Genomic DNA, 15,049 nt, shown 5'->3' on the forward strand with positions numbered 1-15,049 from the left:
GAGAAGTTTCATCCGCCGATTCACATCATCGGCAGACCGGACTGTCTACAAGCTTTAGCTTATGTAGATGTTTTCTAAAGTGACAGTGTCTCGTTATGAGTCCTGTCACTCTCCAGAGCCGGATTCTGTTCAAGCTCAGTAAATCATTCACTTTTTCCTTCGAAGGATACTCCATGAGCTCCTTAGAATGGCTATGTCCTGGCCTTGAAGACCAGTATTTCTTAGGTTCTGTCTCAGTCCATTTGCCCAAAGCCCGCCTGACCCCACTGGGAGATGTGCCACAGAAGGGCTCCGTCTCTCTCTCGAATCCCTTCCTAGCAAGTTCATTCGCTATCAGAGAATATATATATATATATAAGTTTACGTTTATAAACTCTACGTAGATTATCTGCCACACACGCCATTATCGCGAAAATTTCTGCTTGGAATACGGTAGGGAACTCCCCCAGACTGTAGCTTGCACTCCATCTGGGTCCGAGTCCATATATTCCTGCACCCGTCCCTCTGGTCATTTTGGAGCCATCTGTAAACCATACTAGGCTCCACCTTTCCAGGGTATTAAACCTTTCCTCCCTTTTCCTTTGATCCTCTATTCGAGTATCAAATGGCTTATGGAAGTGAAACCTTGGAACCATCTTGTCAGATACCATCCCAAAAGTTGGTTCCGACATATCTATGTCGGAACCAACTTTTGGGATGGTATCTGACAAGATGGTATCTGACACATCTGTGTCTATGATCCTGGAATTGGAACTACCCCTCCAGTCGTTGTTATTCCTGAGTCGATATGATGCTAGCCACGCTTCTCTTTCCACCACTACATGCAGCGGTGGTAGATTTAGCATGACTTCTAGTGCAGCTGTCGGGATCGATGCCATCGCCCCCGTTATGCCCAAACAGGCCAATCTCTGAATTATATTCAGTTTTTCCCTCGCTGTGGTCTGTTGTATTTTTTGCCACCATACCACAGCGCCATAGAGAATCCTAGGTCTTACTATCAATGTATGCAACCAGTATGACATCTTTGGTTTCAGTCCCCAGGTGCTCCCAATAAGGCGACGGCATACACACAATGTCTGCTTCGCCTTAATCACCACTTTTTCCAAGTGCGCATTCCAGGTAAGCTTATTATCCAGTATCACCCCTAGATATTTTACTTCCCTGGAAAGCCTAATGCTCCTGTCCCCTATTATAGGTTCAGAGAGTTCATTTAAATTCCCTCTCCTGGTGAAGGGTACTACGACCGTTTTGTCAGGGTTTACTGACAGTGCCTGCCCCTTACACCAGTCATATATCCATTTCAAAGCCTCTTTCATGAGTTCTGAAACGATAATATTATGTTTCCCGACTATGAAAACGACTAAGTCGTCCGCATAGCCTTGTGTATAAAATCCCTTTCGATTAAGGCCCTCCAATGCGCCGTCCACCACGCCTCCCTGGGGGCAGCCCCGGCCTACCTACACACTTGGATGTCTCTCCCGAAAGGGTAGCTGTTACTGTCCGGTTTCTCAACATGGTATCTATCCAACGACACAAAGTGTCATCAAGGCCCCTGTTGCGAACTGCCGAATTAATAGATTCGAAAGGTGTATTATCAAATGCCCCTTCAATATCTAAAAAAGCTGCCAAAGCTAGCTCTTTGTCGTCCATCGCCCTCTCTATCCTAGAGACTAGGCTATGAAGGACTGTGTCGACTGATCTGCCTGCCTGATAGGCGTATTGGTACTGGTGTAGAGGATTTGCCCTCAACACCCCGTCCCTTATATGCCTATCAACTATTCTCTCCAACGTTTTCAGGAGGAAAGATGTTAAACTTATCGGGCGATATGCCTTTGCCTGGGCATACGATGGACGCCCTGGTTTAGGAATAAACGTCACGTTCGTCGATCTCCATGCCAGCGGTATATAACCAAGTGCAATACTGGCTCTGAAGACGTGATTTAAAACCGGAGCCAGACAATCCACCCCCTGCTGTAACAGTACGGGTAGGATTCCATCGGCTCCTGGTGATTTAAATGTGGTTGTTTCTCGCAATATCATTAATTACAAATTGTACTCTCTGTCCATTTAGCAATATTGAAGGGCTATAAAGCATTGAGCAGCAGCGACTATTCATAGATGTAGCACTTTGTTATGAATTTTATCTCATCCACAAAGAAAATATAATTATTTTTCATTTTACAAAAGGCCATTCTTGATTGAATTGTTTGATTTCTTTTAAATATCAAATAAGTGTTCTATTGATGTTACATCTACAAGATGTTCGGAAAATTAAAAAATCTGAAAATGTAAGAATAAACTGCTAATAAATTTTTCAATGATATGAAATGCTACCATGAGGAATAGTGGCTTCGTACTGCTATATGGGAATTTCATTTTGTGGGTACTTCAATTATTCTAAAATAGGAAAAAATAGTTCTGAAAACACTGCTTAATAAAAAGAAGCGACCAAAATATTTAATTTGTGCATTGAAAAAGGAAAATAACATATTTTTGAACTATTTTTCGATCTCACTCTAGATTTTTTTTATCGATTGAAGGAATGGATAAAATGTTCTTTATTCAAATAATGAATTTTGACAAGATTTTCACAAGAGGTAAAAAGTTAAATGTCATAACAGAACAGAGAAATATAAAATATTTCCCGACTTTTATTTCATTTATGAAAATTTAAATATTGATATTCTGATATAAATTTAATTCTAAATAACTTGACAGCAAGTTTCCTTCCTATGACAATACGGTCAGTTTGCTCTTTATATCATTTTTGAATATTTTTCTATATTCCATTCTTGAGGAAAATTACGTGCAAATGGTCACATCGCTTGAAAAACTGTCAAAAGACGGTAATGACGGAATAAGAAAAACTGCTTTTCAAACACACTGCGCTGTCACAATATCGGAATCTATGGTTAGTGTAGGTCCTATAGCAAAATATTCGGCATTTCTGCAACCGGTCGTAAATGTTCTACATTAAAAAAGTATGCACTTACTTCAATGTTAAAACCATATAAAAAGAATGATAGATATTATGGAGAAACACCGTAGACATTCCGATGTTGAAAGTTAAAGTGTTGTGGCAGAAGATGAAAAATTTACCGAAGATCTTGACAGATATTTCAATATACCAAGTGTTACGACTCACCAAAAACATGGGGCTAATCCACCAACACAAACTTACGACGAGTTATGCAGAAGATCACTAATTATTCCGTACATTGATTCATTAATAACAGCTTTGCCCGCATTATCATTCCTTAAGTTGCACCTTCATATAATGCTTAATATGACAAATAAAGATTTAAAAAAAAACTAATGTTTTTGTAGCTACTACAATTTAAAGAACTTCTCTGGTGAAGCAGAACTTTGGTACAACCTATGAAAAGGAAAAAATATGCCAAAAGCTGAACGAAAGGAAATAGTTTCTAAAAGAAGGAAAGAACATAAAGCTCAACAACTGCAAGTTAATAAAATATCAAAAAGACTATGTTTGTGATCAAATGTTTATCCATGCATAAAATGGTGCTGAAATATAAAGAACAGTCCTGCGACACATTTTTGAAAAAACTCGTATTGACTGATGAAGATGACATGAAAGTTGAAGAAGAGACCAGACCAACATCAAAACTGTTTTCGGCATGAGTTAAGATATGGCAGAGTGACGGCCTCACGAGCGTTTCAATTTAGTCGATGCAAAATCAATGATGTAGCTTTGACCACGTTAATAACGGCAGGAAAAATCTCAGACGCATCGGCCATGAAACGCGATAGAATGTTAGAGGATGAAGTGAGAAAAAATGTAAGTACCAGTTTGGGGAAAAAAATTAAAAAATGTGGTATAATGATTTGCAAAAACTATCTATCCCACGATAGCAGAATCGCCTGATGGAATCTTTGAAGACAGTATTATTGAAATTAAATACGCTACGAATATGAAGACTTTTAAAAATTATGTGGAAAAAGGAAAACCGACCCAGAAGTTTTATGTGCAGATGGCAGCTACAAATGTATTTAACAGGGCTTCAAAAGGGTTATTTTGATGTAGCTGATTGCAACTACAGATAGTAGTAGTAGAACAGTTTTTCAAAATCTGTCATCATGCCTATTATTTTACCCAACTATAAAACTAACGTGTACTACTGAAAGATCCTTCAGCACCTAGGGTAAAAACTTGGTTACGGTCGACAATGACAGATAATCGGCTTGTCAATATTTGCATGATAAATGTGCGTAGAAAGAATATCTTGGAAGCAAAAAATAAATTTGAAAAAAAAGTTTTGTCTAGGTTTAGCCAGAAGCCCTGAAGACTAGTGCTGAAATAAGATTCCAATAGCATTGCAACCAATTTATTTTAAAGTGTTCAAATGTTTAAATAATACAAGTTTTTAATAAGTAGTTTACATTACGTATTTTTGTTTTGCCCTTTTCTTGTAAAAATCCTGGCTACGCCGTTACTTGGACATACTGGATATTATAAATATCAAGGCGCGAACGGAGGGAAGAGGATTGTAGTACCCATGGACCCCCTACTTTTTTTTGAGAACACATTTTATTTTTATTTTTTTTATTTTTTTCACTCTTGTAAGATTTTTATTTGGGGCCTCGTTTGCGAGGTGATAGTATAAATATTATGACCCGATTTTGTAAGTTATAGTTATACCTTATCATTTTAACCTTACCTTACCTTATTTTAATCAAAATAAAGAAAAATGGATGATTTTAGTAGTCATGATTTCATGTCTCTGTGGAAGAAAATTCTCTTCCACCATAAATAATTTCTTTTAAAAATTTAAACTTCTCAAATCTCTCCTAATTTCAATTCCCCTCGTAAGATTTTCAAATTCTGTGAACTATTAAGAGAGAACTGCTCCATAACAATTTTGAGGTCTACTATATACATATTCAAGAGTCCTTAGATAATAAATTAAACACTGCGTTCCAGGTCCAAACTTTAAGAGACGCAGACCATTTATGACTCATTTTAAGAAAGTGTGTTTTTTTTATTTACTTCGTTCAGGTTACCCCCTTTACCTAACAAAGGAGGAAAATCTGTATAATACCTAATTCAAATAAATATTATTATTTACAATATCCTGCCTATATCCAAATTAACAGCATGTTATAATGAGAGCGCGTATCGTACTATTCCGCATAGATAATAACAAGTACTATTTCGTAGAATCATGAATTAGCGCGATTTCAATTGAATTGAATCCACCACCTCCAGCAAAACTACAACTACAAATATTTGGTATTTTAGTCGACTCACGACAGCGCCAGTGTAAGGGCATTATCAACCGAGCGGCTCTGCCCTACCTCCGTGAACGTCGGCGGGAACATAAAAGTGTTGTTCAAGTTTAAGTTGGTGCAAACATAAAAGTTATTAGCATTTTATGCACATTTGTTACAGCCGCATTTACACCTCACCTCAAGGAGATTTCAACAAGCAAGGTTAATTGATAATGGTAAATAATAAAACGTTGTAATACATTTATATTTAATCTTGTTGCTTAACTTGTAGGTTAACTATTAGCAAAAATGTCTTAATAACATATCTTTATTTTGGTAATTGCTGATTTATTAATTCCAAACATTCCATTGACGCTAAATATAGGTTTATATAACGCTACATAATTGTATTGTTAATTACTCCTTTTAAAATTAGCAAACTGGTAAAAGTATTTCAAAATACCGTGTATAGAAATTAAATGTGCTTTACATTTTACATAGATTTTTAAGTATTTTCTTCTAAATGGTAGCTATTAATTGGGAAATGAAACAAGAACTATAAAATGTAAGTAACTGTACCTTATCCGTCTATATAAATGTTTATCTTGTTACACCATTGAACAAATTTGCAGAAATATAACTCGAATCTGTTTTTTAGAAAAATGATTCGGAAAAACTAAAAATATTTTTTGGAGTTGTTCTCTTAATCAAAAACGATTGTTAGAGGACGTATAAGGTGTTGTTTATATTAACTAATATATTTTCAGAAAACTCACTAGTAACTTCACTGTTTAGTAGAAACTGATCCAATTAAATGGGCCTTTAAATCGGATTTTGGTCAACTTGCCTGAATTTTTTATATAAGTTAGTTTGAGTTATAATAACAATAAGTAACAGTAATTTTTTTCAACCTAAGGCCAGGGGTGGAAAAAGATAAAATATAGGGATTTTTCAAGATAACTCCAAAGGGGGAAAATCATTCATTTTTCTGCTTGTTATGATTTTTTTAATTTCTGAAATCATCCCTTAACTTCTAGTCTCCCTGACTCTGTTAATTTTAATAGTACAAGAAAAAGTCAATGTATCATTTTTATGTAAAATTTTATACTCTATAACTTTTATAAGGAACTGTTTTTTCTAGCTCTTACCCCTTTTGAGTTATCTTGAAAAACCTCTATATTTTAACTTTTTTCAACCCTGGCCGGGTGACTTGTATTTAGATTTCCTACAGCACCATTTAAAGTAGTTAATTACCAGGACGATTTACCATTAAATTTACGGCAGAATTTCTACTCCATGCAAGATGGAGCTCCCACTTATTTTTCTGTTCAAATTCGGAACTATCGTTATCAAACTTTTCCGGATCTTTGGATGGGTCGTGGGAGTCGAATATTATGGCCTCCTCGCAGCCTTGATTTCAACCCCATGAAATTTTATTTTTGGGGTTACATGAAATCAGATGTTCCTCCTCATTTTCCTGTCCAAGTACGGAACTATCGTAATCAAACTTTTTCGGATCGTTGGGTAGGTCGTGGGAGTCGAATGTCATTGCCTCCTCGCAGCCCTGATTTCAACTCCATGGACTTTTGTTTTTGGGTTACATGAAATCAGTTGTTTATGTAGAAATTATAAACACCCGGGAAAAACTTTGGCAGGAGGTTTTAAATCCTGCGGAGTCATTTCGCGATAAGGATTTATACTTTAAAATAAGACAATCTTTTAATAAACGCGTTGATAAATGTACTGAAATTAGAGGTGGACCTTTTGAGCAATTATTGTCAAAAGGGCATATTTTTTACTAATTCTGATTTAATTCTAAACAAACCCTTGTTTTTGACATTTCTAAATTATTTTAATTATTTATTTAGAATAATCCATAATAATCCTGTTGAAGTTATAACCCTTTTCTCTAAAATTGACAAGAATCCCACCATTTCATTTTTTCCGACCATTCCGACTATAAAGATGAAAAAATTGTCCAATAATATTCAAATTCGATCTCAACTGGAACTAAAGCAAGTAGATTTAGAGACTTCAACGTGTGACTTGTCCGTATTTTTAACAAAATTGTTATCGGTTAATTACATAATGACATGCACAATAAATATGTATAGGTACACGTATTTGTTTAAAACATATTTTACGTTATCTCGGATGTATACTGTTTAAAATTTAAATAAATATGCGAAAATAAGAGCCACTTAGATTTTTATTTGCAATGGTATAAAATTGCTTGCTACTCCTAAAGGAAATAGCAATTATTGTTACTTAAATGGAGCAGTTAATGTAAACTTATGAATTTAAATTGCCTTCATTACTTTGTCATTATTTTTATAAAAATAATTATACAAATAATTACAATTCCCGATAGACAGTTATATTTCCAGCAGTATTTCGTACGTCTTCAGCTACTTTGAGTAATATTATCAAACCTAAATACAGGGCGATCTATCTATCTATCTCGGATTGTTTTGTCTTAAGGAACTTTTGTTCGCAATCAGGTACCGTATATTCTCGGTAACCCTCGCATTCTGAAAACGTGGTTTTAGTACTACCGAAACCTGTTCTTCAATAAAGAAGGGTTATATAATATTACGAAGATATCACAAGATATCACATATTTACTAAATAGTTCTCAACGGATGTGTAAAGTCTCCTTCTTCTTTCCGTTAATATGCGACGGTGTTAATTATTTTTCTTCTTTATTTCAGAGTTGGAAAGGCACGCTGCCCCTCTACCGAAAGAATTTAATTGCCGTATAACAGGCAGGTTGAAACTCCACATTAAAATCATCAAAGGGGAAACTCACAGGCTATCTGTAACTACTTCTAATGGTGTTCTTCCAGAGACAATAATATTTTTATGTATTCCACAGACTGAAGACTGAAATTATACGCGACTGCTATAAAACCCAGCAAAGCGAACGCCGAAATAATTCAGATATAAAGTGGAAGTTAAAATAAACAAACCTCGATTATCATAGTCTGTGCTGCTGTGACAACACAAAAAAAACTGTGAAGTGAGTGTGTATATATGTGCTATAGTAATTAGCGAAGTCAATGGTGGCTGCTGATATTTTACGTTCAAAGCACAGCCATGGATATCACCAAAGAAAACGTCAACCCCAATCCAAGGGATGTTGCCAATCCCCTATCAGTTATATTCTTCGCGTAAGTAACAAAGTTACATAAGTTCTCGTATGATTTAATTTTCCGAATAGCATTCGGCAGCATGCCATCGACATTCTACGAGTGTGTGGACGGTTGTAATAATAACTAGAATATGTATCTTTACGTTACGCTGCATACCGAGAAGTGCTATGTGAATGATATGAATATGAACCATTCGCATTTTAAAGTTTGCTACTGTTTATGCTTCAAAATCCTCACCAGTAAACTTACATGAACTGCACATGCAAGGCAGGTCAAAATTAGAAGTAAAAAAATTAAGTGAAGCTTGCTTAACACAAAGCAATTAATCGAACTTAACTCAATACCAAAATACTTCCTTAAAAAAAATACAGATGTAATTTCAAAAGTTGTACTTATATTTAGCAAAATAGAGAATTTTATTTGGCTGGAAAAACTCTAATCATTAGAGTCTAATGATTCCAGCGAAATATTGAAATACATTTCCTATCTTAAATTCCATAAAAACACCTTAAAAACTATCACTGTTATTTTAATTAGATGACTAAAAAAATATTTGAATACCTGTACCTCTTTAAAAAATCAATTTGAAGTATATTCTGTTAATTGCTTTGTTTTCACCAGAAAAAGCTTCACATACATTGTTTGGTGATACATTTTGCTAAAATAAACATACTAATTATACTAACGGTAAATAGTATCTACCAATTAAACCTCTATGGATCCTCATCTTGTAACACAAATCATTTTTGTTAAAGGAAAATTAAGCAATTCGTGTTTTAGACATAACAATTTAGTTCGCGGAGAAAAAAAGTCATTAGCTAAAAAGTTTATTTCTCTTCTAGTGGATACAAAGTAATGCTTTGTGTCAGTAGACATTGATCAGTAATAGTTAAAAACTTTATTTCACCTGATGCGACACTAAGTAGTTACATTTTTACAGCCTCTCTGTGAAAGCAACTGGTACTTTGTACCAGTTGACATTAAGATACAATATAGTCATAGGTTATTGTACAAATTTGAAATTTTTCATATATTTTAGTGTATAATACCGTCGCCAGGCGAACACTACACGTGTGTGTCTCTGCGAGAGCACATGTAGTAGTGAGTCGACCGTAGTAGAAGTTAGATGTATGTACAGTACTGAGTCCACTCTTATATTCAATAGGCAAATACAAAAATCCGCAGAGAAATTTAAATCTCACAAAGTTATATCTCATCCACATAATATCTTCAGACATTGAACATTTTGGATGAAAATTAATTAGTTTTGGAGCATTATGCATTAGTTTTTTCACACGCCAATTATAATAAAAAATTATTGGTTCTAACTACATTTCAAGCAAATACATAATAGTATCTCCAAACTCCAAACCTTTTGGTTAGAAATTAGATATAAATTGTGAGCATATAATATTTAGTCTTAAACCCTGAATGAGGTATTATCTATCACACTAATAAAATTACAACAATTGAAGAAATATTTCAACTATACAGGGTGTTTATTAAGTACAAACTTTAAAGGGTGAATCTTTGACTAATTTTAAGATAAAAAGATTATATAAATATGGGTCCACAACGGCTTACTTCTGAGACACAGGACGTCCAAAAAAATTGTTTTCATTATCTTTCATGAAATAAACAAGATAAATTTTATTCGGGTAGATTAAATAGATGCAAAAAATCCGATAGATTTAAATTTTAAATCTGGAGAACATGGAATTAAGGATATCTACCTACATTACATCTGTCTAATTAAATATTTTTCGTTCAGCTACTGGAACTTAAGACTTTATATGCCTACTTAATTATGTTTATCTGACATTATTGTTCTCATTTTATTGACACTATTGTTAATTCTTGAACTAAAAGATTATCTTATATATTTTATCTCGTATTCTTAATTATATTAAAGATGTTCCTGTAACTGAATTTTTTGTTTCCTGTGCCTAGATGTCATTATTACCTTAAATCTTAAATGCCTTATATCTTAAAATAGACGACATAACGTAACAAACAAAGAAATATGCCTAATAATTCACAAATCCGGCATAAAATTGTTTTTACTGGCATACGTGAGTGAAGCATTAAAAATAAAATGATAACAAATAGTTTTGAAGCTAATACATAAAATATTTTTATTTCGTTTGTAGGCTTCCGTGGCTGTCGTTAATGGTTGAATGTTTTCCGAGCTGGTTGCCATCTCGTCGGTTTACAACACTTGACGTTTCGAGAGACATACCGCTCCCTTCTTCAGAAGTTACTCTGAAACTGGAGATGTACTAGTCTTGTCACTATTTATATTTGATGTGGTCACTGGTCCTTATAGTACTGAATACTGTGTTGATATTCCTCTTCTTCAAAAGACGCCCGAGTTTATCTCTACAACCTTTCACGTAAGGTAGATACGTCGTCGCTAAGCCTACTCCTGTTTCTCAATGGGTGTATGTCTCCGAGGAGACATACACCCATCTACCTTACGTGAAAGGTAACACACCCATCTACCTTACGTGAAAGGTTGTACAGATAAAATCGGGCGTCCTTTGAAGAAGAGGAATATCAACACAGTATTCAGTACTGTAAGGAAGGTGGCGGCAGCGTTTCCAAAGACCTGCAACAACGACCAGCTCCAGGGCCCCGGTGTGTACAGTATTCCTTGCTCTTGCGGAAAGGTCTACATAGGACGAATAGGAAGGCACATAATCACGAGGTTAAAGGAGCACAAAAGTCACCTCAAAAATAATAACTGGGAAAAATCGGCAGTAGCAGAGCATAGCGCGGACACAGGACACACAGTGGATCTGAGTGAAGCCAACATGGTGGTGAGAGAGAGAAGAATTTGGCCCCGACTATACAGAGAAGCTTTAGAAATTTACAAAAGTCCGAATAACTTCAACAGAGATAGTGGCGTGGATCTGCCAGGTATATGGAAGAGAGTCATCCTTGAAAGCAACCCACTGGAACGTCAACAATGCGTATGAGGTCACTCACCGGAACATCATGGACCAGTGACCACATCAAATATAAATAGTTACAATACTAGTAGATCTCCAGTTTCAGAGTAACTTCTGAAGAAGAGAGCGATATGTCTCTCGAAACGTCAAGTGTTGTAAACCGACGACGTGGCAACCAGCCCGGAAATCATTCAACCATATTTTTATTTCTTTTTAAATTCAACGTCCAACAACTTATAAATCAATAATAATTGAAGAAGGCATATAAGACAAATTTGTTTACACTTTCTGTTAATCACCCTGTCTAGATAAAGTATACATTTTTTGCAAATTTTATACAGTAGATAACTGCTACGACAGAATGCACATTAAAAACTCTATTTTTCATCCCTTAAGGATGTCGGAGTAGATAAAAATTGTTTCAAGAAATATTATTCTCTTGATTTTTTTATGTAACTAATTAGTAATTCCTTACAATTTGTGGCAAAGTCTTTGTTACACCCTACATACATGTTGCACGATTGAAAAAAGGACATCTAATAAGTGCTCCATAATTACTGTGTATCATATTAAGTGTTAAACATTTAGGTACTTAGATTCATGTAAATACTAAATGGCTGATAAGATTGGCATAAAAAAAAAAGTTAATTGTGAAGCAAGAATGAAATCTTCGAGCATATAAAAGAAACACGTTAGGAAAGATATCCACGATTTAAATTAGGCTACCTCCAATATTTAGAGAGGATTATACTGTAAATCATAAATTACGTTTATTCACCATTACATGTACAACACAGGAATAAAATTATATGTGAAGTATTGTGCAACAGTAAATATAGGGATAACGCCCATGAGTTCATCAAATTTTTGTATTATTTTAGATCATGAAGTACATGTAGTTTTTGGTAGAACTTTAATTGCGATATCTTAATATTATTCATTTCAATCTAAAAGCACATAAAAATAGGAAATATATATACAGGTTCGGAAAGTCCCCATGGTACATCGGCCGTTACGTGAGAGCGATAAAGTAAGTCATAGAATGGTTACATTGAAGACGTTTCATAATCTGAATAGTTTTAACCGGAAACGGGCGGTGACTATTCAGATTATGAAACGTCTTCACTATAGCTATCCTTGTCTATCGCACGGATTTCTTTACTTTACTTTGTCGCTCTCATCTAAAGGGAGATGGACCATGTGGATTTTCCAGCTCTGTATATATAAATATAAGAAAGTTTTCAGATACGTTATTAAGTTCAATATAAATATATACAGTACTAATTTTTCAATATGTAAAATCGATGTTATTGTTGGTATTGTTACCTTTTACACATGCGCCATCACAAAGCAGTTATCTCAACAACAGCCGGGTCATTTGCCAGAAATTACGAGGGTATATGAAACAAATAACAAAGTTACTGTTCTGTCAATAAAAATAAATAACTCACCGGGGGGTTACACTCCCCCTAACCTTAGGACTCAAGGTATATCCTTTCATATGGTTTCATTATATTAATTAGCAAATATGTATCATTCTTTCTTCAACAACAAGCTACTGTCACCTGAAATACGTCGAGGCTCCCCCGGACGCCAACTGGTTAGCATCCCAACTACTGGGTGTGTGAGTCAAACTATTATTATGCCACCTACCCCAACACCACCCAGTATTTGTCAATCAAAGCGCATATAAGACCCCGTAGAACTTACAAGGCACGCTTTGAAGGAACCACAGCCATTAAGACCGGGAACACGTGGCGCTCCCTGAGGTTTTCAAAAACATAAACGAGTATGGCATATTACTCACAAATTCACAAATCATTAAACAAAGATATGCACACATATAATATCAACCACATTCGGGCGCTGGCCAAGCACCACTGTCACAAAAAACAACCTCTTTTAGTTTCGGCATCCCGGTCTACATCTTTGTATATACGGGCAAATAAATACGTGGCTGGCACATTCCGTTTATACAGCTGAGGTCTGATTCAAAGCAACCACGATAATTTCATTTCATAATAAAATATAAATTCGTATTATTACAATACTTTAAAAATAAACAAGTGTTACAAATAACTACAGGGAAACAGGGAAACGGTACTTTTATTTAAGTTCTATTAAAAGCAAAGACATTTAGATTGCCAGTATCATTAATGTAACTCTAGATGACAGGTATTTTTCATGATTACATGCACGCGTTCTATTACTATTGTTTAGATAGTGCAAAACTGCAAAATTCCATTTCCAATCTACTATACCTCAATCCATTATATCTTCCGACAACAGGTGTTAGTCAGCAAAGTACTAAGAGCATTTTGCAAAGCTTCTTAGTATTCAGTGTTGATAATAGAAGTTGTATGCGGTAATATTTCGAAACTACCATCTATTTCGTTATTCCATGCTGCAAACAAAAAGGTTAATAATAAGAAAAATATTACCTAAACAAATAAATTTATTTACTTATCCAAGGGGCTAAATACCTAATTAGAGGACTTAGGTCTAGAGACCAATGTTTACAAAAATGGGTAAGAATTAAAAAGTTGAGGATGAAGCAATGATAGTCCCACTTGAAACTACCTCTTTCTTAAAGCATGGGATTTGAATAGTACTGTCTAACATTAATAATCGCGAAAATCATATCCATTATCCTCTTGTGAAGGAATATCTGCCTTATTACCTGTTTTTTTTTAATTTTATATAAAAAGATATATTTTCCTGTTGTTTGAGTTCAACAGAGAAGTTAAGGTATTTGTTGCAGCTAGAGCAATTTGTGTCGTTTACATAGAGAATATCATTAGGAAAAGCACACCACGTAAATGGTTTTCTCGTTTAAAGTGTTAAGCTCGTCGACCATTTTTGGTGCAGATAATGCTGATAAAAAATGCCTTTTAAGGCCGAGAACAGAAAAGAATGACAATCCAACTCTCCAAGTACGTAAATCAATGTCATCTGCTATGAACTTATTCTAGGGTATGTAACCACTATGGTTGAGGTTTGTTGCCAATCACACCGTCATCTTGAGGCTGCAATTCAAACTACGCCACTTTCACCCCCCAAGCAAGGGTAAGCATCACCCCAAAATATTTAAATGGCATTGGGGGTTGAGTAATATTTCTTTTAAAAGCTCTTACAATTCTCTTTACAACGGACATTAAATTTTATAATTCCGCCCGATTTTGATTTTAAAGTTGAGGCCCATTCAGTATAATTTTTTTTTGCATATTTCAAAAGTTTACCCCTTAAGGTGGCCATATTCCTGGCCGAGAAATAGTGAAATTTCTGGCGTTTTTAGGTACTGAAATCTTTAAAGTAAAACGTGTAGAACAAAAGTAAGCACAAAAATAAAATCCTTGATGTTTTGTTTATTCATTGTTACCATTTAAATTTACTCAAATAAAATAATAACTAAAAAAAAGCGTTTGTAAAACATGCGTTTGCTGTTATCCTAACCCCACATTTTAAGAATTATTTTCACGTACTTATAAATAAAAGTAAACAATTTTATATGTAGGACTAAGCAAGTAAATGTTATAAGAATATTTACATGTGGAATTATATATAAAAAAGTTAGTATTTTCGTAGATTTCAGTACCTAAAACCTTGATGGTTTGATCGTTTTTTGCACCTGTTTATTCGTTTTACTGAAAATACTCAGGTGGCATGACATAACATTCCTGTTATTTGATAAGCTTTAGATTATTCAGTTATTAAATG

The 15,049-nt window shown here is 34.7% G+C and overlaps 1 protein-coding gene across 2 annotated transcripts in view; it reads left to right on the plus strand.

Annotated features, from left to right (window-relative positions):
• The first annotated feature begins 5,280 nt into the window (after nucleotides 1–5,280).
• Nucleotides 5,281–15,049, plus strand: part of LOC108913926 (multidrug resistance-associated protein 4-like) — a 31,711-nt gene continuing 21,942 nt past the window's right edge. Inside the window, exons 1-2 of one of the 2 annotated variants that reach the window (XM_018719575.1) lie at nucleotides 5,281–5,465; nucleotides 7,941–8,399. In XM_018719575.1, the coding sequence (XP_018575091.1) occupies nucleotides 8,326–8,399 (74 nt within the window). In that variant the 5' untranslated portion in view covers nucleotides 5,281–5,465; nucleotides 7,941–8,325. The remainder of the gene's footprint in view (nucleotides 5,466–7,940; nucleotides 8,400–15,049) is intronic. The other variant, XM_018719576.1, reaches the window with a different exon arrangement.

The sequence above is a fragment of the Anoplophora glabripennis genome, unplaced genomic scaffold, assembly GCF_000390285.2.
Source record: "Anoplophora glabripennis isolate ALB-LARVAE unplaced genomic scaffold, Agla_2.0 scaffold949, whole genome shotgun sequence".
Taxonomy (NCBI): Eukaryota; Metazoa; Arthropoda; class Insecta; order Coleoptera; family Cerambycidae; genus Anoplophora; species Anoplophora glabripennis.